Source organism: Cibotium barometz, chromosome 2 (genome assembly GCF_041138505.1).
Source record: "Cibotium barometz isolate CiBa-2024 chromosome 2, ASM4113850v1, whole genome shotgun sequence".
Taxonomy (NCBI): Eukaryota; Viridiplantae; Streptophyta; class Polypodiopsida; order Cyatheales; family Cibotiaceae; genus Cibotium; species Cibotium barometz.
Window position 1 is genome coordinate 61,655,171 of NC_141047.1, and position 21,988 is coordinate 61,677,158.

At 43.9% G+C, this 21,988-nt stretch overlaps 3 protein-coding genes and 1 pseudogene across 4 annotated transcripts; 3 read left to right on the plus strand and 1 right to left on the minus strand.

Annotated features, from left to right (window-relative positions):
- The first annotated feature begins 780 nt into the window (after positions 1-780).
- Positions 781-4,680, plus strand: LOC147641313 (uncharacterized). Its single transcript, XM_086810215.1, has 6 exons — positions 781-959; positions 1,589-1,732; positions 1,999-2,083; positions 2,727-2,815; positions 3,128-3,197; positions 4,479-4,680. The coding sequence occupies exons 2-6, from the start codon at positions 1,619-1,621 to the stop codon at positions 4,622-4,624; spliced, it is 504 nt and encodes a 167-aa protein (XP_086666341.1). The 5' UTR covers positions 781-959; positions 1,589-1,618; the 3' UTR covers positions 4,625-4,680.
- A 3,838-nt stretch (positions 4,681-8,518) lies between these two features.
- On the plus strand, positions 8,519-10,057 carry LOC147641314 (uncharacterized). The gene has a single exon (XM_086810228.1). It carries the CDS (start codon positions 8,519-8,521, stop codon positions 9,599-9,601), a length of 1,083 nt encoding a protein of 360 aa, XP_086666354.1. The 3' UTR covers positions 9,602-10,057.
- A 4,293-nt stretch (positions 10,058-14,350) lies between these two features.
- On the minus strand, positions 14,351-16,523 carry LOC147641315 (uncharacterized). The gene is made up of 5 exons (XM_086812131.1): positions 16,146-16,523; positions 15,973-16,052; positions 15,195-15,885; positions 14,785-15,093; positions 14,351-14,692 (listed from the first exon to the last, which is right to left on the minus strand). Exons 1-5 carry the CDS (start codon positions 16,521-16,523, stop codon positions 14,351-14,353), a joined length of 1,800 nt encoding a protein of 599 aa, XP_086668257.1.
- A 3,225-nt stretch (positions 16,524-19,748) lies between these two features.
- Positions 19,749-21,242, plus strand: LOC147641316 (uncharacterized; annotated as a pseudogene). The gene is made up of 3 exons (XR_015267633.1): positions 19,749-20,756; positions 20,841-20,989; positions 21,078-21,242. The product of XR_015267633.1 is annotated as an uncharacterized LOC147641316 (transcript).
- Positions 21,243-21,988: the final 746 nt, after the last annotated feature.

The following is a 21,988-nucleotide window of genomic DNA, read 5'->3' on the forward strand; positions in this document are numbered from 1 at the left end:
TCAAAAGGTAACCCTAGTTGAGAGGCACAAGTGGAGCCACTAGACCAATTTATGGAGGACATTTTGTAATCAGTCTTACAAATGGTTGGTAAGTAACAAAGGACAAAGCTATTTAGATATTTCCACCATTCACATGAAGTTTTAGACATTTTCCCTGTCATCAAAATTTAATTTTGATACTTAAATAATCTTCTTTTATTATTGGAATACATTATTGAGTCACACAAAGGTTGACGCCGCAATTGTGCTTTTGGTGGCGCTGCTTGGATCCGCCCAGATGCACCTGGGTGCTGTGGCCCTTACCTACTCCACCAACAACAACTCCCCCATGCAGGCCGATGCCAACACCTGCGTGCAATACCTTAGGGGCCTTGGTAGCACTTCTTGCTTCTGCTGCCAAAGCACGGGCCCTAGTGGCTACACCAGTGTTCGAAAAAACTGGGGTTACATGTAATTGTTTAAATCCGCAAATCCCGGCTTGCACAAAAATAGTCCCTTAGCTATAACCGGAAGAAAACTCCTACTAACCTTTATATTCAAGGCCAAAAATATACTTGCCTTTATTTCAAAGGCCAAAACATATTCATACCCTTATTTTTCAAAGGATAAAAATATACATGTAACATACATAAATAAAAAATATACACCTATTTATGGTATTACCCGTATCTCTCTCTCTAACTCGTCACGACTGTGGGTCACTATGCAGTTATCTCTCTCTGTCTAGTGAGTCACCGTGCCACGACACACAACTTATCTCCCTCTCTCTAACGACTCGCACAGGTGACAGCGCCTTATCTCTCTCTCTCTCTCTCTAACGAATCACGCACGCGGTCTGGTCACTCCCTCCCTCCATCCCTGCGATGCCGTCGTCTGAGGTCTCCCTCCCTAGTGCCAAGAGCTCTGCAAAACGGCAGCCTGCTTCCACGCCTTGTTTACTTCTTTCAGGACCAGTTCAGGTGAGTGCTTCCGCTGCTTATAAGTTATGGGAGATAGGGGATTCGGGGGAGCAAGGATGTGTGTTGTGTATGTGTGTGTGTGTGTGTGTGTGTGTGTGTGTGTGTGTGTGAGAGAGAGAGAGAGAGAGAGAGAGAGAGAGAGAGAGAGAATATGTGAATCCAGAGCAAGGGTGTGTGTGTGTGTGTGTGCGTGTGTGTGTGAGATAGAGAGAGAGAGAGAGAGTGAGAGAGAGAGAACTTGTGCATGCGCAAACTCTCCTTACTCCGACACACACTCCCTCCCTCTCTCTCTCTCTCTCTCTCTCACACACACACACACACACACACACACACACACAAATTTGTGAAGCAACTCATACGGACCAACCGACTAAGTGCAGCTAACGGGAGAGAGAGAGAGAGAGAGAGAGAGAGAGAGAGAGATGTCAACTTCTAACATATTTGTTTCAAAGATGTAGCAAACATCCATTGCACGCATACATACATATATACAAACATGGGAGAGAGAGAGAGAGAGATACATACATACATAGAGAGAGAGAGAGATGTAGCAAACATCCATTGCACGCATATATACATATATGATATATGCAGAGAGAGAGAGAGAGAGAGAGAGATCTTTTTTGCAGATTCTAATGTCTCAAAGGACTCTATGAGCTATGCCACGCTTTACAAAAGAAAAGCCCCCTGTCAACAAAGCAAAGAAAAGGCGTCGTATTCTAGATGGTTCTTCTATTGAGGAGACGGTAGAGGTGCATGGTAGCAATATGACAGTAAGTAGCAATGCTGCTTCAAGTAATAATCATTTAACTAATGCAGACCATAAAGATTTAGAGACTCAAAAAGCACTACGTAGACTTGCATGGAATCCTGCTTGGGCTGGAGGTAATGGGGCTTTTTAATGGGCAGAGTTTGAGCTCTTGAGGGCTAGAATTTTTTGCAAGTATTGTAAGCAAGTGAAGAACTCGAGGAGTGAGTTTGGAAAAAATGGTTCCATTAACATACAACATAGTGCATTAACTGAGCATGCATGTACCAGGTCTCATCAAGATGTGCACTACATGTTTGGAAAGAACAAGATAACCATAGAGGATGGTGTCCAAAGACGTCAAGATGTTGCAACGGTGAGTACTAAAAGGTTGTTTGCTGCGGCCTATCATGTTGCAAAAGAAGACTTGGCTTTTAGTAAGTTTACATCTACTCTTGATTTATTAGAGGTTTGTGAGTGTACTCATTTGGCAAGAGATTTAAATCAAAACGATAAAGCATGTAGCTCTTTTGTGCGTTGCATTAGTGAGGATTTATTGAGAAAGATTTTGCAACGTCTTAAGGCTTCAAATTTCTACATGCTTGATGAATCAACTGATGTGAGTCTAGATCAGCATACGATTGTTTATGCATCTTTTATTGAGGACTCAGAGCCTGTTACAGTCTTTTTAGGACTCTTGGAGATTGAGGAAGGTACATCTCTCCACTTGCATGAACGTGCTTCTTTGTTTCTTAAAGAGATGGAGCTAGAGCGATCTAAGATGGTATGCATAGGCAGAGATGGTGCCTTGGCTATGGTTGGTCAATTGAATGGGGTGACAACTCGATTTAAACGAGAAAACCCTTATATGACCTCCATTCATTGCATAGCTCATCGAGCTAGTTTGTGTCTAGTTGATGCTGTAAAAGAGAGTGAATATGCACAGCATATTGACCAGATGGTCAATGAGATTGCATCAACCTTTAGCAAGAGTTCTATTAAGAGTGCTAAATTGGCAGAGTTAGAGACTGAGTTTGGATGTGCGGTCCTCCAGATGAGCCACATTCACAAGGTGTGGTGGGTTAGCAGATCAATATGCGTTCATAAGGTATGCGAGTCTCTTGAACCATTATTGGCATTTTTGAAAGAACACAATGCGTCATTATTTGAGAAGGTGAAAGATTTTCAATTTTTGTATAGTTTGCACTTTATGGCTGACATATTGCAGCGACTTGCTATTTTGTCAAAGATCTTTCAAAGTGCATTTGTAGATGTGACTGTTGTGGTTGGATTGATAGAGGCTGAAATGCGTGTTATAACTACACAATTTGTGGATGTGCCTATCGTCGATGTAAATGCTTCTGTTTTGGATCGTCGTGAGTATCCAATAATCCCTGATTATGGACCACGTAATGGACAGCTGGCTGCTCTTCGTGCATCCGTGCGAGGCAACATGTATAGATCTCTTGAGATTAAAAGGGAAAAATCAGGTAAGGATATGGATTTGGCAATAGCTTTTCAAAAGCAATTCTCTCACTTTATAATTCAAAATTTGCTTGAGAGGTTTCCGAATATGGATCTTCTTGAATGCTTTAAAGCCTTGTCACCTTGTTGTTTTCCATCTGGCATTGCGTATGAGCACTTTGGGTATGACATGATTGATAAATTGGTAGCGTTTTATGGCAAGCCTAAAGTGTTAGATGGAGAGATTATGGAACCCCTTGTTGATAAGATTTGTGCAAAAAGAGAGTTTGAAGTCTTTAGAGAGCAAGCACCATATGAGTGGAAGGGTAGAAGTTTGAGAGATGTATGGCTCTCTATTGGTAGAAACCCTACCACTAGAGAGAAGTATCCAATGCTTTTGAAACTAGCTGAGCTTGCTATGTTGCAATGTGTTAGTACAGCTTCATGTGAACGAGGTTTCAGTGTTCAGAATCTAATTAAGACCAGATTGCAAAGTCATTTGAGTACTCACAATTTAGATGCAGTCATGCGCGTGTCCATTGAAGGTCCTCCATTGAGACACTATGTATTTGATGATGCAATTATGTTGTGGAAGAATGGAGCAAAGACTAGTCGTCATATCTTCAGTAGATAGTAGATAAATTGATGTTTGAACTTTAGTTGATGTACTTATGCATATTTTTTAAGCTAATGATTTATTTTTTGATATTACAGAGTAAATGGGGTGTTAATGGAGAATTGATGCGAGTGATTTGGATGAGTATATGCATTTCTAGTTATGGTACATTGGTGGCTTATCTCATAATGCAGTATGGCTGGAAATTTCAGTTTGTAATTGGTTATGGGATGTTGTCAGTGATATGGTGCCTTGTCCCACGTTTGAGTTTGACTCATGACACTTTTGGTTGTGGTATTAGTATTTGTGAGATGCTTTATGACACATTGGAGTATGGCTGTGGGCAGTTTTGGTTTTCCATTGTGATGCATTGGAGTATGCCATGTGGTACATTGCAGTATGGCTATTGGCAGCTTTGATCATGGTTCATTTTGTTGGTTATGGGATGTTGTCTTTAGTATAGTGACTTGTCCCATGTTTGAGTATGACTCATGGCAGATTTGATTGTGGTGTTCGCATTTGTGAGATGCTTTAAGACTGATTGGAGTATGGATGTGGGCAGTTTTGGTTTGCCGTTGTGATACATTGGAGTATGGCTATTGGCAGCTTTGATCATGGTTCATTTTGTTGGTTATGGGATGTTATCATTGGTATGGTGTCATGTCTCATGTTTGAGTATGACTTATTGCAGATTTGGTTGTGGTGCTCGCATTTGTGAGATGCTTTATGACACATTGGAGTATGGCTATGGACAGTTTGGTTTGCCATTTGTGCATTACCATATGTGATACATTGGACTTGATTATGGTTCATTTTTTTGGTTATGAGATGTTGTAACTTGTCATTGGCACAATGCCATGTGACAGATTTGAGTATGGCATGGTAGTTTTGTTTGTGGTATGTTAGCATGGCGATAAGTTCTATTCATGATGGCGGTAAGTATGTTGAATTTAGTTTTGAATTTTTGTATCTTTTTATTCATTTTCATACTGATATTCTGTCTTGTTTGATGGGGAGGAGGATAGTTCGCTCACTTCTTGCTACTTCCATTGATGGAGTACTTGGAGTGAGCGCACTATCCTCTTCCCGCAGAGAGTTTGGTATATCCATTGGATTTTCTATCCATGGTCATGGGGTTCGAATCCCCAACTCTCTTCTCACTTTTTTCCTTTCAGGCTATGGAAATGGATGTGATTCCTGAATCCCTATGTCTACAAAGATTAAAGAAAAGAACTGTGTGGCATCTCTATAAGGTCCAATGTAATTTGATATGTCTTTTGTTGCAAGTACAGTTTGTTGTTGTCAGTCTTTTCAAAGGGATATGTAACTTACACTTTTTGTTTGGTAGTTTACTTGTGGAAGAAATTTCCATACTTATGGCAAATATTACAAAGATATGTTGATAAACACATGTTCATATGTGCTTCTACCACATTTGCAGCGCAAAAAGGTACACATATCTTGACTTTTTCACATAGCTTGGTGTTAAGAGTATTAAAGCTTTGGAAAAAGGAGGATAAATTGAAAGATTCTTTTTAAAACCGGCTATTGTCATGCTTTACCCTTTGAGACCGGTTACACACAAGAAATCACAGTTGAAAAGTAGACATGTAGGTATTTTTATTGGTTTCTATACTAGTTTTTCGCAGACTCTGGGCTGCACCACCATGTGCATCGCCGGCTCTACTGCCGTCGACATCTGTGGCACCAATGGTTGCCTCACTAGTTGCGGCACCACTGGCGACATCCTGAACGACATCCTCTCCACGTATGTCATCATCATCAACGGCGTTGCACATGTCGTCAGCAACACGCGTGCTGTCCAACACGCCTGTCCAGGGCACCAACCCTACCGTCCAAATCCGCCACTCCTAGATTCAACAGTATTACTGTCGCATGACCAACCGACCGGTGGTGTTGTCGTACAAGTAAACCCTTGCTCCCATCACTCCCATTCAATGACAAAATAATTAGCTATGCCTTGGGCATTTATTTATGTTGTAACTAACCATTTATTAATAATTTGTCAACTCTGTGTCTTGGGCATTTCTGTAATCCTTCTTTTGTTTTCCTTGAAATGCACACACCCACACACGGGGCGTCTCCCTTCCAAATATTAGGCATGAAACACGGTCGGTGGGATAGGGCCACGTTCCATCAAGCACAAGCCACACGTACGCATCGCCTATGTACACCGTAGATGGGGAATGTGTATCTGATCATTATGATCCTCCTCCTCGGGTGACCCACTGTCACACTTGAGTGAATCACTCAAATGTTCAAGGGCAAGAGCCCTTTCAACGTAATGCACCAGGTGGACATCCATTTCCAAATTGCACACACTTGAACCCTCAACCTCTATAGCTGGCCTCCCCACAGTTTTGGAATCAGCACACGCAAAAAGAGGCACCACGGGCCTAAGCCGGAACAAAAACATACACACTCACGATGAATTCACAACACACACCGAACCCAAATACCATATGAAACAGAACAAAACCTTGGGAGAGCTCTCGGAAATGCCATATGAACCCTCTTTTATTCATGGAAACAAGAAATCATTGGAAAGAAGCATCAAATCTTTACCCTCCCTCCTCGTATCTCCACAAACTGTACCAAGCTCCGGTGATTTATTCAAGCTTGGGCACATGCCCTTATTCAACAAAAACGCCCATAGAAACCCTTCCTATGAACCTTAGAGGAAAAGAACTTCAATTCCTTGAAGAAAACGGTGTGGTTTTTTGTAGAGAAGTAAACACTCCCTATCTCTCACATAGAGATACCACCCTAGCCTTATAGGAGACCTTAGAGGAGAAAGACAAAAAGTCAAAACATTAAGTTCCATTGCCTGTATTCCCCGAGAGCTCTCTCTCTCTCCCTCACTACTACTCTATTCACTTTTCATTCTCTCTCCTCCTAGTGAGAGGAGCCCGTCACTGCCCGGCCTTTTAGACTATGTGTGAAGGGACTTACAAAAAGCTGGGCAGCCTAATTTTGAAACGTATAGTTGGGGCCATATTAGCCATACTTAGGAAAGCCATGTGGCAGTAGGCGTGTGAACTGGCCACATGGCTAAAGCTTATTGCACATTGCCAGTGCTGTCGATCAGGGCTGGCCACAGAGCATGGTACGCATGTCCCAAGCTGGTCTTGGCACACACTGACCCCGCCTGAAAACTGAGGAAAACAGTGGTGCCGGAAATCCGATTTAGAGGGATGGGCTGCTTTGGTATTGTATGTATATGTTAAAATTCCCTTTGATGGCGCGTGAAAAGGAGTATTCTAGTGGTTAGATGCTTTCTCTCCAACGTGGAGGTTTTGGGTTCAAATCCCACTAATTTTATTATTTTGGAACTTTGGGCCTTGAATGAGTTTACCCATGGCCGAGTTTACCATGGCATGGCATGCCCATGGTAAACTCGGCCATGGACATGCACATACCCATTATACATGCCCATGGCCAAGTTTACCATGGGCATGCCATGCCATGCCATGGTAAACTCGGCCATGGGCATGCCCATGGCCGAGTTTACCATGGGGATGCCATGACATGCCATGGTAAACTCGGCCATGGCATGTGCATGCCCATTATGGCCATAATGGGCATGCACATGCCATGGCCGAGTTTACCATGCATGTGAACCAACCCTTGGCCCAAACTTATACCAAAAATAAAATCAAGGTTCAAGATTTGAACTCGTCACCTTTAGCAAAATACACACTTCACCTAACCATCACACCAAAGTGTTTACATCGCCCTCTTATCTCCACGTTTAAGTTTTATTCTTTAAAGCTGGTCAAGTTGCCTCTCAATCCGATTTCCGGCACCACTGTGTCATTCAGTTTTCAGGCGGGGGACAGTGTGTGCCCAGTCCACGTCAGCAAACAGAGCCGAGTTTACTATTTATGGCCTAGTTTACTATGTTAAATTCAAGGGCTGAGATTTCCTATGCTTTTGTGCCCCCACTCCCCTACCATTGATCCCATGCTCCCCACTTAGTCCCATCGGAGTGCCATTTAGGCCCGGTTCAGATAAGGCGGCAGCCAAGCTGCCGCCTGCCTGCCATCCAATCGCAGAGTGCCATGGGGCACTTTGCGTTCACAGCGGGCGGTGGAAATCCACCCCCCCCCGCTGTCCACATCATGGAAGGGTTCCGTTGAAAATGTGCCGACCCCCCCCCCCCCCTCGCCCAAAACGGCTTCCAGACGGAAGGTTTTCAGAAACGGCCTTTTTCCAAAATTTTGGAATTGCTGCTGTTAACAAAATTTCCAGAAACGGAATCCCAACGGATATTTTTTTCAACGTCCTTTTTCCCAACGGCCACTTTCCCCTTTCAACGTTCATTTTCCAACGTCCCTCCCCCCAACACCCTTCAATTTCCTATAAATTAGAGGGTCTAGGGTGAGATTTTGTACCCTCTAGAATTTCTAGAGAACATAATAATAAGCTTCACAATTTCCATTCTCCAAGGTGCTTTTACATGCACTTCAATCATGCTTTCTTTTTATCCACCCATTTACCTTTCTTTTAATGTTTTTGTGGTACACTTGCCATGATTTTGACATTGTGTGCTTTTGTTTTTCTTTTAGGGGTGTGCGAAAAGGGCGGGAGGCAACGTGAAGCGAGCGCATAAGGTGACCCCTCACAAACCGCATTTCCATTATCATGACTAATGTATGTGTTTTTATTTTATGTGGTGCTAATATTCTCTTCGTGTTCCATGTAGGTACTATGGATTACACGAGCCATGAATTTGATTCATCGCAACAACGCGGCGACGATGATCCTATTTTCTCCCAAACTCCTCTCCCGCACTCTAATTTCTATTCATTTCCCCCACCTCCTTTTCATGTGCCACCTCATGGCTTCCAAGCCATGCTCAATTCTCCTTCCTTTTCTCCAAACTCTCCCTTCATGTTTCGCCCCCCCCATTCACCTATGGTAGCGCAACCTCCTAATCGATCATCCCCCCTAGGTATCCCAAACATGGGTTCCATTCCCAATTCCCTAGGAAGCCAACCATCACCCAACTCACTCAATAACCCCCCTTTATCTTCTCAACTAAAGCGAGTTCGTGGCATGAGGAAGGAGCCTAGCGATGAGGAGATTGTGTTAGAGACCCAACCTGCGCCAAAGAAACCCAGGAACTCCAAAAAGAAGGTGGTGGTGGACTTGGGGGAAGATGACGACAACGACAATAAGAAAAGCAAGTGGCAAGAATTTTGGGTTGACCAACTCATTCATGTAAGGGGGGGCATGAGTGAGGAGTTCAACAATCCTGGGAAACAAGGGGTCAACTTGTGGGCAAAGGTAGCCACAAAGCTAGCCGGCATTTACCCTGATTTCAATAAGGATAGTGAAAGTTGTCGCAAGAAGTGGCAAGCGGTGCTAGCAAAATATAGAGTGGACAAAGCTCACAACTCGGTATCTGGCAATGACAGGAGGCACACATGTAAATGGTTCGATGTGGTGGATGAGTATTACCACGATAGAGCCACGGTCACTCCTCTTAGCCACGCTTCTTCATCAACAATGGATGATGCTACTTTCCCTGGCGGTGATGACAAGGATGAAGTAACTATAGCACAAGATGACGAGAAGCCACAAGCACCCATGTCCTCAAGTCGTCGAGTGACTCCCAAGTATGAGGAATCTTTGGCCACAATGGCCGATACTGGGAAACATCTATTGGACCATCTCAAGGAGACCTCTAGCCAAAATGTTGCCTTGGAGAGGGAGCGACTGAAGATATTGGCAGGATTGCATGCCACAATGAGTGAATTCCTTAAGGAAGGAAGGGGGGGCAACAAGTAGCCTTGGCGGAGGAAATTCTTGTTATTATTATTGTATGAGTTTATAAAGTTTGGGATCTCGACGTTGCTTTGTTCCTATGCGTTGTATGGATTTATGAATGTTTCTATTGTCCTAAGAAGCATGTTAAGCTGAGAATTTAATATGTATCAACTTGTTTTGGATTTGCAGGTGACAATGGGCATGTCCAAAGACATTGCACTCTATTGTGCGTGGTTGTGTTCTATAGCGATCTATGAATTGCTTAAAGGACCAAGCATGCACAATGATGAGTGCATAGTGCAGACTTGGTTGCATGTTACCGAATGCATGGCACGATCTGTGAGGTTGAGGAAGATTGCGAACCGTAGGAGGGGTCATGAACACAGACAAGCGTGGGCATATCCACGGCCTCAAGGCTTTGTAAAATGCTATCTCCTAAGTGCTTATAGTGCTACCATGTTCAAGCGGCGTCTTAGGGTTAGCAAAGAAACCTTTCATTACCTTTGTGGGAGTCTAGCACCATTCATGCAAAAGAAAACCACAAACTTTCGTGCGCCTGTGTCTATTCAAGATAGGGTAGCCATTGCTCTAAGCAGACTTGCCTACAGGAGATGGACTACTGGGCCTTGGTGACACCTATGGTTGCGCTAAGAGCACATGTTGTGAAATAATCCTTGCATTTTCCAAGGCAATTGTGAAATCGGGTCTCCGGAATATGTACATAAGATGGCCTTCAAGATCTCGGCTAGCAACTTTAGCACGAGAGTTTGAGGCACTTAGGGGAATTCCCTACGTCGTTGGTGCGATAGATGGTTCTCACATCCCCATCATTGCACCCCGTGACAACCATGTTGACTACTTCAATCGGAAAGGGTTCCACTCTATTTTGCTACAACTAACAGTAGCCGCCAATTGCTCAGTATGGAATTATGATGTCGGTTGGGCCGGATCAGCGCATGACTCCTTGAACTTCTCCAGAAGTGATATAGGGCAAGCATGTGCAAGGGGCGAGCTGGGTAACTATTGTTTGGTTGGCGACTGTGCTTACCCCGCACGGCCATACATGTTAGTGCCTTTCAAAGGATGCAAGGAAGGGTTGACACGTGTAAAGTACCATTGGAATTTCATTCAATCGAGCACAAGGATGCCAGTTGAGAGAGCGTTTGGTATGCTCAAGGCAAGGTTTCGCATCTTGCTAAAAAGATGTGACATGAATCTACGTCATGTCCCAGATCTTGTTGCGGCTTGTCTTGTGCTACACAACATTTGTATCCAACATGGAGAGTCTTTTGATATGGAGTGGGTACGTGAGGCGGAAGCAGAATTGGCAGCATGCTCTGGACGTGTAGAAGAGGATCGAAGAGCAATAGCTACCTCCATGAGGGAGCTTCAAGCAATACGTGAAGTTGACATAGAGGATGCAATGGAGCGCGCTCAAGGAGGCAATGAAGGGGGTGCGAGTGACCTTGGAGTTGGCTCGGAGCGGCGAGATAGTCTTGCCCGAACAATGTATAGAGAGCAAGCAAGGATGAATGTCCTACAAGTTTTTGGAAGGGCGGCTTTAGAGGAGCTGGACTCACCTACCAACTCTGATTAAGCTTTTGTAATACAAGTCTTTTGTCTGGCTTATTGTGGTTTGTAGTGTGGCTTCTTCTTTATTTTTGTAGTTACACTATGCTTTGTGGACATAATATAGCTTTGTTCTATGGTTTTTGGTATGGTGTTTACTCTTTCTTCCGCCGCCCCCCAGTGTTCACAGTGGGCGGCGGAAGAAGTCAGGCTCCCTTTTACTTCCCCCTCCCCATGTGAACACTTGGACGGCGGAAGTGTGCATTTTGTAAGAGTTCCACCTGGAAAAGTGTGTTTGAGAGTATGTTTTCCGCCGCTCCAATGTGAACCCGCCCTTAGTGAGGAGGCTGGGCAGCCTAATTTTGAAACGTATAGTTGGGGCCATATTAGCCATACTTAGGAAAGCCATGTGGCAGTAGGCGTGTGAACTGGCCACATGGCTAAAGCTTATTGCACGTTGCCAGTGCTGTCGATCAGGGCTGGCCACAGAGCATGGTACGCATGTCCCAAGCTGGTCTTGGCCACATGAGAAAAAACCACGTGGGCTTCACAGCAACCCGAGTCGTAGGCGACTGCCATTGAACATATATCTACCAAAGTCAAAGGGCCAGCTGGCGCACATGAAAGAACAGCAGACGGCCAGAATATAGAGGTGGCCGAAAGCCTTGACCCATGCTGTGTATACCAGCCCCAATCGCATCATGAGCTGCGCATTATACTTCCCAGCACATCAACAGGCAGCGCTTATATAGTTAGGGCGGCCAAAGTGTATGGCTTTTGTGGCGCTAGCTAGCAAGTAGCCAAGGCACGCTGGCATCTTGTTCGCAGAATACACCAGTTGGCAGCCAGATTATGCAGGCGACATCAGAGCTAGAAATGCTGCTAGAGCTAATGGGGTGAAGGCAATGTAAATCGGATGGAGCACGCAGGCAGCAGAAGGTGGGCGTTACAGGTGATAAGCTAATGGAAAGCCCACGTTTAGTGCATTGCCCTTGAGGACTTGAAGCAATATGCTTCCCAAGTATATAGAGGGCAATCCTTGCACTGATATTAAAGGCGTCTATTTCCACGACTTGTGATGCCAGGTACCTTGCAGTGTGCCACTGTCTTGTAGCCAGGGCATTTGTCATTTGGATCTACCATTGAAGCTTCTGTCTTGTAGCCAGGGCATCTGTCATTTGGATCTACCATTGAAGCTTATGTCTTGTAGCCAGGGCATTTGTCATTTGGATCTACCATTGAAGCTTCTGTCTTGTAGCCAGGGCATCTGTCATTTGGATCTACCATTGAAGCTTATGTCGTGTCTACTCTTTGCGGATTAGTTCCTGCTGTTTCCAAGGTATTGGGCTTTGGGTAGCACCACTAGAGGCCCATAATTGGGACTTGCTTCCATAGAATGACATCGGCAGAACTCTTCAGAACCCCTGGATTGGCAGTATCACATTAAGCTTTCAATATATTGAAGCTACTGAGAAGGACACGGGGGCGGCTGAATTTATATTTGCCGGTATCCGGTAATTTGAATGAACACCAGCCGCACCAGATTCGATCTCCAGACCTCCCCCAACCTATGCTACTGAGCTAACCACTCCACCTGCACGAACACCTGTGAAGTGAATGAACACGATAACATATATATGTTTAAACAGCCGCCGCTAGAAGAGAAAATCAAAATAAAAATTTTGAAGAACCGGCTTCGCCGGTAACCTGACTGCCAAAATCGGGCTGCCACATAAGCTGGCAGCCCAATATTTATCCACTGCCCACGTGGGCTGGTCACTATAGTAAACTGCATTAGCAGCTTGAGTGGAGGGCCAATGGCCCAAGGCATGGAAAAAGGGCAGTTGCGCACACTGAGGGGGCAGGGGTGGCGCATATCTTGACACACTTGTGGGCTAAGTACGTATGCTCACCAATGCCATTATATTGAGTACACTGAGCACAAAAATGAGTTGACGCAATCATCAACCTTATAAGCGGCTACTGCCGGCATCTTAGTCGGGGGCTCACATGACATGCACTACAAGAGGATGGGGTGTTTACCGTGCTAGTTTACCGCGTAAGAAGAGAGAGAAAGAGGAAAGTAGGAGAGAGAAAAGCTTTTGTGAAAATCCCGCAGTTTTTCCGCGTTTATTACCGCGCTTATAGCCGCGCTTATTCCCGCGAAGCGGTTTTAAAAAAAATATATATATATTTAACAATCCCCCCCCCCTTTCCTTACAAGCTAAACAACCACCCCCCTACAAGCTAAATAATCACCCCCTCCTCTTCCTCTACATTAAACTACTCAATTGTACACACACACAAACTACAATGTACCCCCCCTAACCAGCTAAATAACCCCCTCCTACAAGCTAAATAATCACCCCCTCTTCTCCCCCTACAAAACTACTCAATTGTACACACACACAAACTACAATGTACCCCCCCTAACCAGCTAAATAACCCCCTCCTACAAGCTAAATAATCACCCCCTCTTCTCCCCCTACAAAACTACTCAATTGTACACACACACACAAACTACAATGTACCCTCCCTAACCAGCTAAATACCCCCCCCCCTACAAGCTAAATAATCACCCCCTTCTCTCCCCCCCTACAAACTACTCAATTGTACACACACACAAACTACAATGTACCTCCCATGGTGACCTTTTGTAAGAAAGAATCACCCTACTGTTTGTATAGTTATTGTAGTATTGCATCCTATGACTATACAAAGAATATAAACAAAATCACACATGAGTTTTTGGTGATCGAACTATAGTTAGCGTTCTTATATAAGCAACAACGATGCAACGCACACATACATTGCACACGATTAACTCAAGCGATTGTTGTACATTTAAGTGCCTATGTCAAAACGACACTATAAATGTGAGAGTATCTGCAAAAGAGGTTAAGTATTTATACTTTAAAATATCATGTTCCATTAAGTAAAGCACATGCCCACGATTAACTTAAGCGATTGTATGTACGTTTAAGTGCGTATGTCAAAACGACACTATTTATGCAAAAGACGTAAAGTATTTATACTTTAAAATGTCATACTCCATTGAGTAAAGCACATGTCCTAACACCACACACATGTAACTTGAGCAATTATATTCTAATAGTCATTGCATCGAGATAACCCAATTTGAGAGAGAGAGAGAGAGAGAGAGAGAGAGAGCCCAAGAAACCATATAAGTGGTGGTTTATATTAATTCTCATCTGCCAAAAGATCTCTACAAGCACTAGAATCCATATCCAAGCCCATGGTGGCTAAGTCGACAAACAAGTTAACGGATTCTTCATCTGAAGTACCCTCCATCGAATCATCATCACCCTCATCTATATCCTCGTCTTCGCTGTGGTTTGTGGAGGTGAAGGGCAAAACTTCATCAACTTCTACTTCGTCCTCCTTGGCCTCCTCATTTGTGCATGAAATGGTAGGGTCCACCACAATTTTCATATTTGTGTCAGCAAAAATAGATCTACTTCTTGGGGTGATTGGAATGACATACCAAAGCCGTGTTTGGTATATACAAAGCACATAGAATACCTGCAATTAATCATAAAGCTTCGATTAATAAGTATTATAGAATGCTTGTAAAAGACTATATCAATAAGTCTAAAAGCTTGCTTTGTCGTTACCTGCTCACAACTGGTGGGGTGTATTAGAGTGTCGGTTCTTCCTCGATGAAATTGGGTTGATTCTACCATGTAGAGGCCATTCTCATGTCTCTTCACCACACCCGCAAACCAACGACAATCGAAAAGATAGGTGTAAAAGCTTCTGAAATTCACCTTAACTATTCTCTCTATAGTGCCAGAATACCTGACCTCTTCAGTGGATGTGTCGAAGTTGCCCATGATGCCACTATCGTTTGTGGTCCTTCTCTCGTCGATCTTGCGTGTGCGAAAATGTCGTCCCTCAGACCACATAGAATTGAATGTAAGACCCTACAATAAAACCAACACTTACATATTATGTTTTTACATGAAAGATCCATATTCTAAATAATACACACACACACATTCATACCAAAGGCGTTTTTAGTTACCTTTGGGAGACATCCACGTGCATATTCCCACTCCTTAGGGCTTATTTCTTCTCCTTGGGCTTTGGCCTTCGTCATTGCATTATGTATCCACTCCACATCAATGAGAGCAGGAAACTTTGCAAGCTCCTTAGGAAATGCGGGTGCCCTTCTCCCTCCATGTGCCCTCTTCCATGCCTCTCTCTCTCTTTCTCGTGTTGCACGAGCCTCTGTGAATATATCCACCCACTTTGCCATGATGGGAGCATTGAGTATACAATAGTTGTTGACAATGGCTTGAAATTCTCTATCCATAACGAGAAGAGCCCCTTTTCCACTAGGTACATGTGTGTGCCTCTTTGGATCATCCTCCTCGTTCCATAGGCGAGGCAAAGACGGATCAATAGTGAATAGATATTGAGATACATATACAAAGGCCTCCTGCACTATCCAACTCTCTGCCATGCTGGCCTCTGGCTGTGCCCGTTGCCTGACAAAATCCTTTAGAGTCTTCAAGAATCTCTCAAGGAAAAACATCCACCTAGAGTGCACGACGCCACAAATGGCGACCTCATCAATAAGATGTACCAATAGGTGCACTTGACTAACGAGGATGGAGCATGGAAATGCCTCTTCAATAGCACACACTGCCTCCACTGCAAGAATACGAGCTGCTGATATGGTTGAGATTTCTATCTCCTTGGAACTTACAAATCTACATGCACACATTCACGATTTAGTATAATGGAATCATCTTATGAACTTCAACGTACAATTGCGTTAGGATAGAGAGATATATCACCTTACCACCTCTCCCACTTTGAATATTGCACTTTTCACCTTGGCGTTTCCATATCTGCTTATGCTTATAGGTAGAACAAACTACACATACATACATGACACATGGACACTTAGAAGAGAGCACAAATTACACCCTCAATATGCATTTAATTGTAAGGAAAGACTTGCAATTACCTGTAGCATCTTATGCCAATCATGACTCTTTAGTCCGTACAATTGTGTAGAGCCTCTCTTCTTCGTCCTTGTGAAGGCACCTTTGAGCGAACGCATGTAGCCTGTTGGAGTGCGTATAGAAGCAATGACACCCTTCATTCGCTCTTGCTCTACTCTTGATAGGATCCAAGGTGCCTTTGGAAGAATCATCTTTCCACGAGGACCCATGCGTGGTGAGGCCGATGGTGGAAGACGCCTTATAGCCCTCATGTCCTCCCTAGCACCTAATGAGTCTTTCTTTCCAATTATGTGATCCCATATTGCTTGCCCCACATTCTTAAATACATGCATGGGGTCTAAAAGATGTTGAATCTTTAAATGTGCCCAATCCTCGACCATTAGGGGAAGGATGGGCTAATGAAGGGCCCTTTATCTTGGCAGGGTCATTAAGGGGTACTTTAAGAATTGACAAACCATTATGTGCCATGTGTACAAAAATGTTGGGTTTGTAAGAGAGGGAACTTGGAGTACTTTTCCCTCCCAAAAAGGTGGGGGTGACTTTTTCAATTTTCGGACCACCATAACTTTCACATGCATACTCAAAATTTTGCGGAGAAAGTAGATTTAGACTCTACAGATCAAGAGCTTTCCATAGATATGTCACATGATATAGTTTTTCCGAACCGATTTTAAATTCAATTTTCGTTTGAATTTTGAATTCAAAAATATAACCGTTATCCAACCCTTTTAAGCTAGTAGTCAAAGCTAGATTAAGCCTTTTAGCTAATCACGTTGACTGCCAAGATAAACGGCCCTTCAAAAGCCCATCCTTCTCGTAATGCATATCATGTAAGAGGTCGTCCTCTACCTCTACGTGGGGTGCAGCGCGGCTACTAGGTACGTGGGAACCCTCAGCGATGTGCCCACGTCGGGTGGCAAGGATGTCCCCATGACGGCCTCCTTGCATGTGCATGCAATAGCTAATGCACACACACACACACACACACACACACACGCATGCGCACTAATGCGCACACACATACATATTAGTGCACACACACACACACACATGCGCACTAATGCGCACACACATACACGTGCACACACATACGCGCATGCATAAAACTACACATACATGCATAGTCTAATGTGTATATATTGTGTAATTAGTCTGTGTATGAGTAATTAGTCTAATGTGTATGTATAGTCTAATTAGTGTGTGCCCACATACACACACACTAATTATTGTGTGTGTCCGCTACACACACACACTAATTAGAGTGTGTATGTATATACACACACACTAATTAGTGTGTGTGGCCATACATGCACACACACACTAATTAGTATGTGTGCGATATACACACACACTAATTAGTGTGTGTATGTATGCCTAATTAGTGTGTGTGGCCATACATGCACACACACACTAATTAGTGTGTGTATGTATGCCCACATACACACACACTAATTATTGTGTGTGTGCGCTATACACACACTAATTAGTGTGTGTATGCCCACATACACACACACACTAATTAGTGTGTGTGAGGCCATGCATAAACACACTAATTAGTGTGTGTATGTATGCCCACACACACACATTAATTAGTGTATGTATTCCCACATACACACACACTAATTAGTGTGTGTATGTATGCCCACATACACACACACTAATTATTGAGTGTGTGCGCTATACACACACTAATTAGTGTGTGTATGCCCATATACACACACACACACACTAATTAGTGTGTGCATGTATGCCCACACACACACACATTAATTAGTGTATGTATTCCCACATACACACACACTAATTAGTGTGTGAACACACTAATTAGTGTGTGTATGTATGCCCACACACACACAAATTAGTGTGTGTGTGCGCTATACACACACTAATTAGTGTGTGTATGTATGCCCACATACACACACACACTAATTATTGTGTGTGTGCGCTACACACATACTAATTATTGTGTGTGTGCGCTATACACACACTAATTAGAGTGTGTGTGCGATATACACACACACTATCTAGAGTGTGTATGTATATACAAACACACTAATTAGAGTGTGTATGTATGCCCACATACACACACACTAATTAGTGTGTGTGAGGCCATGTATAAACACACACAATAATTAGTATGTATGTATGTATGCTACACACACTCTAATTAGTGTGTGTATGTATGCCCACATACACACACACTAATTAGTGTGTGTGAGGCCATGTATAAACACACACAATAATTAGTATGTATGTATGTATGCTACACACACTCTAATTAGTGTGTGTATGTATGTCCACATACACACACACACAAATTATTGTGTGTATGTATACCCACATACACACACACTAATTAGTGTGTGTATGTATGCCCACATACACACACACTAATTAGTGTGTGCGTGCACTATACACACACTAATTAGAGTGTGTGTGCGCTATCACACACACTAATTGTATGTCCACACACACGCTATGCACACACTAATTAGTGTGTATATGTATGCCCACATACACACACACTAATTAGTGTGTGTGTGCGCTATACACACACTAATTAGTGTGTGTGTGTGTATGTGGGCATACATACACACACTAATTAGAGTGTGTGTGCACTACACACACACTAATTAGTGTGTGTATGTATGCCCACATACACACACACACACTAATTATTGTGTGTATGTATACCCACATACACACACACACTAATTAGTGTGTGTATGTATGCCCACATACACACACACTAATTAGTGTGTGTATGTGCGCTATGCACACACTAATTAGTGTGTGCATATATGCCCACATACACACACACTAATTAGTGTGTGCGTGCGCTATACACACACTAATTAGAGTGTGTGCGCTACACACACACTAATTAGTGTGTGTATGTATGCCCACATACACACACACACTAATTATTGTGTGTATGTATACCCACATACACACACACTAATTAGTGTGTGTATGTATGCCCACATACACACACACTAATTGTATGTCCACACACACTAATTAGTGTGTGTGCGCTAATGGTCCACACACAATAATTGCCGCATACACACATACTAATTAGTGTGTGTATGCCATACCCACACTAATTAGTGTGAGTGCAATCATACACACAATCAAGTTGCAATTAGAAGAGAGGGCTTCGGCACCTACCTCCATTGGTGTCTTCTCTCTTCCACGTGCACCGTCCATGCCCACCGTCTACACACCACCGTTTACACATACACACACACACACACACACACACACACACACACACTCTACTCTTCATGAAAGACACACACACACTAGTGGTTAATCACAAATTCGAAAACTAATAGCCTCTTATAAACATTAGCAAACATGGACATAGGATTCTTTGACGTAGGATTCCCTACAACATGGAATCCTATGTGATGAAATACTATGTGTTTTTTAAATCTAAAGAGTTTTTCATTTTTCAATTTTTATTTAGTTATTAAAATTTCATATTATACTTAGGTACATAATGAGGTCTATCGAGGACTTTATGGACAATGGCCTCAATTATGATGATGCAATCACGGCATACAACGCACAGGTTCCTCCGCGTCGATCATCTAGTTGGTTCACGGACTCAGTGAGCACTGGGACTGACCTTGATGTCGAGCGCGCCTTGCGTGCTCGCGCAGAGTTTTTTGCCTCCACTAAGAGCTTGCTCGGGCACTATACGCCACAGCAGCTCCATTCACTGGGCCTTTCCCCCATCAGTGGCTCACCCTTCGGTGGCACTCCATACGGCAGCACTCCCTATGTCCAGAGTGTCGCACCGACTGCCCCGCCTTCCACTTTTCCCTCGCAGCGACCCTCACCGCTACCCTCACAGAGACCCACCCCGGTCACAGTGGCCCTCTCCTTCACCCCTCCCTTCGTCTCAGCCGTCTCCTTCCTCTCGCAGGCGTTTCTCAGGCGGTTCAGGCGATGTGTCGGGGAGTGGACAGGGCTCCCGTAGAAGTAGGAGGAGCAGGGGGAGTGGCGGTGGCTCTTGTTGCTTTGGTGGGGGAAGCACAGACTCCCCACCAGTTTCACCATTACTAGCCTCACCACCCCTTCCGCCTGTAGCGGAAGATGAGGATCATGATCGCCCTAGCCCAGATGCACAGGGCTTCTACTATAGGGTTTACCGAGGAGGAGCTGTAGACCTCAGGACCCCGGCTGGCAGGGCGTTCAGGACACACCTGAACAGTCTGATACATTCGACGTATCAGATTTGATTTATAAAGTGGAGGGACCAGGACCCAAGTAACCTCGACTACATCGACGCGTCCCTTGAAATCCGCTACCCAAATCCACCGGGCCACAAGTTCTCGCGCCAGTGGATGGAAGAGCATGTGAAGCTCTTCCTCAAAAATAAAAAATCAAGTACTCGGCGGGCTGCAGGCAAGGCCATTGAAGACCCTGACCATAACCATCGCCCCGGCCAAGTCCACGACATAGAGTGGGAGGCGGCGATGGAAGAGAAGATGAGCGAGCAGGCGGTGGGGCAACGAGCACACTCCCAACAAAGGGATGCAAGGGCGCGCCAAACGCCCACGCACTACGGGTCTGGCGGAAAAGATGCATGGAAGGATAAGTTTGTAAGTTTTTTAAGCCTTTAGCTAATTTTATTCACTTTTTACGCGGTCGTTAAGTATACTAACACTTTATTTTTCAATTGGCAGTACAATATCACCATGTCGCGGGGCGGCCGACTCGAGAGACGGTGCAGTATCGAGAGAGCCACACCGAGTACGAAACATGGCAGTGGTTGCTTGACAACAACCACATCGATAGAGAGGAGTTCCAGAATGCAATTCATACTCTGCAGCCTGTAAGTAATTACATTACATTTTAGGGTTTTATTATTTTAAATTTAATTCTAATATAAATTAATGTTAGTAATTTTTTGTCTCTTGCAGAGTCAAGGTGCATCTAGCCACGCTCCGGCACATGGTTTCGACGATGACATGGATATAGGGAGCGATTAGCGTGGAGCACCCCTTCACCCCTTTCGGCATACTTTTTTTTTAGGTCGTCCCCCTCCAGTCCGTAGCCGGACTTTTGTAATTACTTGTCTTGCCCGTCGTGGCCATTTTGTAATATTCATGTATATATATTCGAATATAATTTTGGCTTTTATTTGTGTCTTGGCTTCTATTTGTGATCCAATTATTTGTGCATCAATTTGTTTTTCAGAAATTAAGTGTATTTCATAAAAAAGAAAATAGAGATGACCATTTGGATAGGTCCACCATGGGCCCATCCAAATGGCCATCTCTATTTTTTTTAAAAAATAGACGTCTGCTACAATAGGCGTGGTAATATGCGCTGCAATAAACGCGGTAATAAGCGCGGTAAAACTGCCGTGTATTATTACCGCGCTTATTGCCGCCTGATCCATTACCGCGCTTATTGCCGCCCTGGGGAAAATTTGGACTAAAAAAAATCCTTTGTATTTTAGGAGCTATATGCGCGGTAAAAGTACGGTTATTTTGTAGTGACAGCATGGCCCGGAGCTTTGCCACATGTAGCACATTTGAATCCAAATATCCCAAACCACCATACATTGGCAAGACATAAAAAGCTCCAAGAGGGAGGTTCGAGACCGCACAACCACACATAGAAAGCCACTACAGGCTTCAAGCATCATATCTATCTCATAGTCTCTCCCAGCGAACCAAGGCACCGCAAAAGGATAACCAGGCATACACACAAGGCACATGGCCATCCAAAAACTGGGAAACACCAATGTATGAGCTATGTCAAAACATAATTACGGCGTAAACGTCCAAAACCAAAATCTGACTTGTATGTACATAGTTGCAAGCTC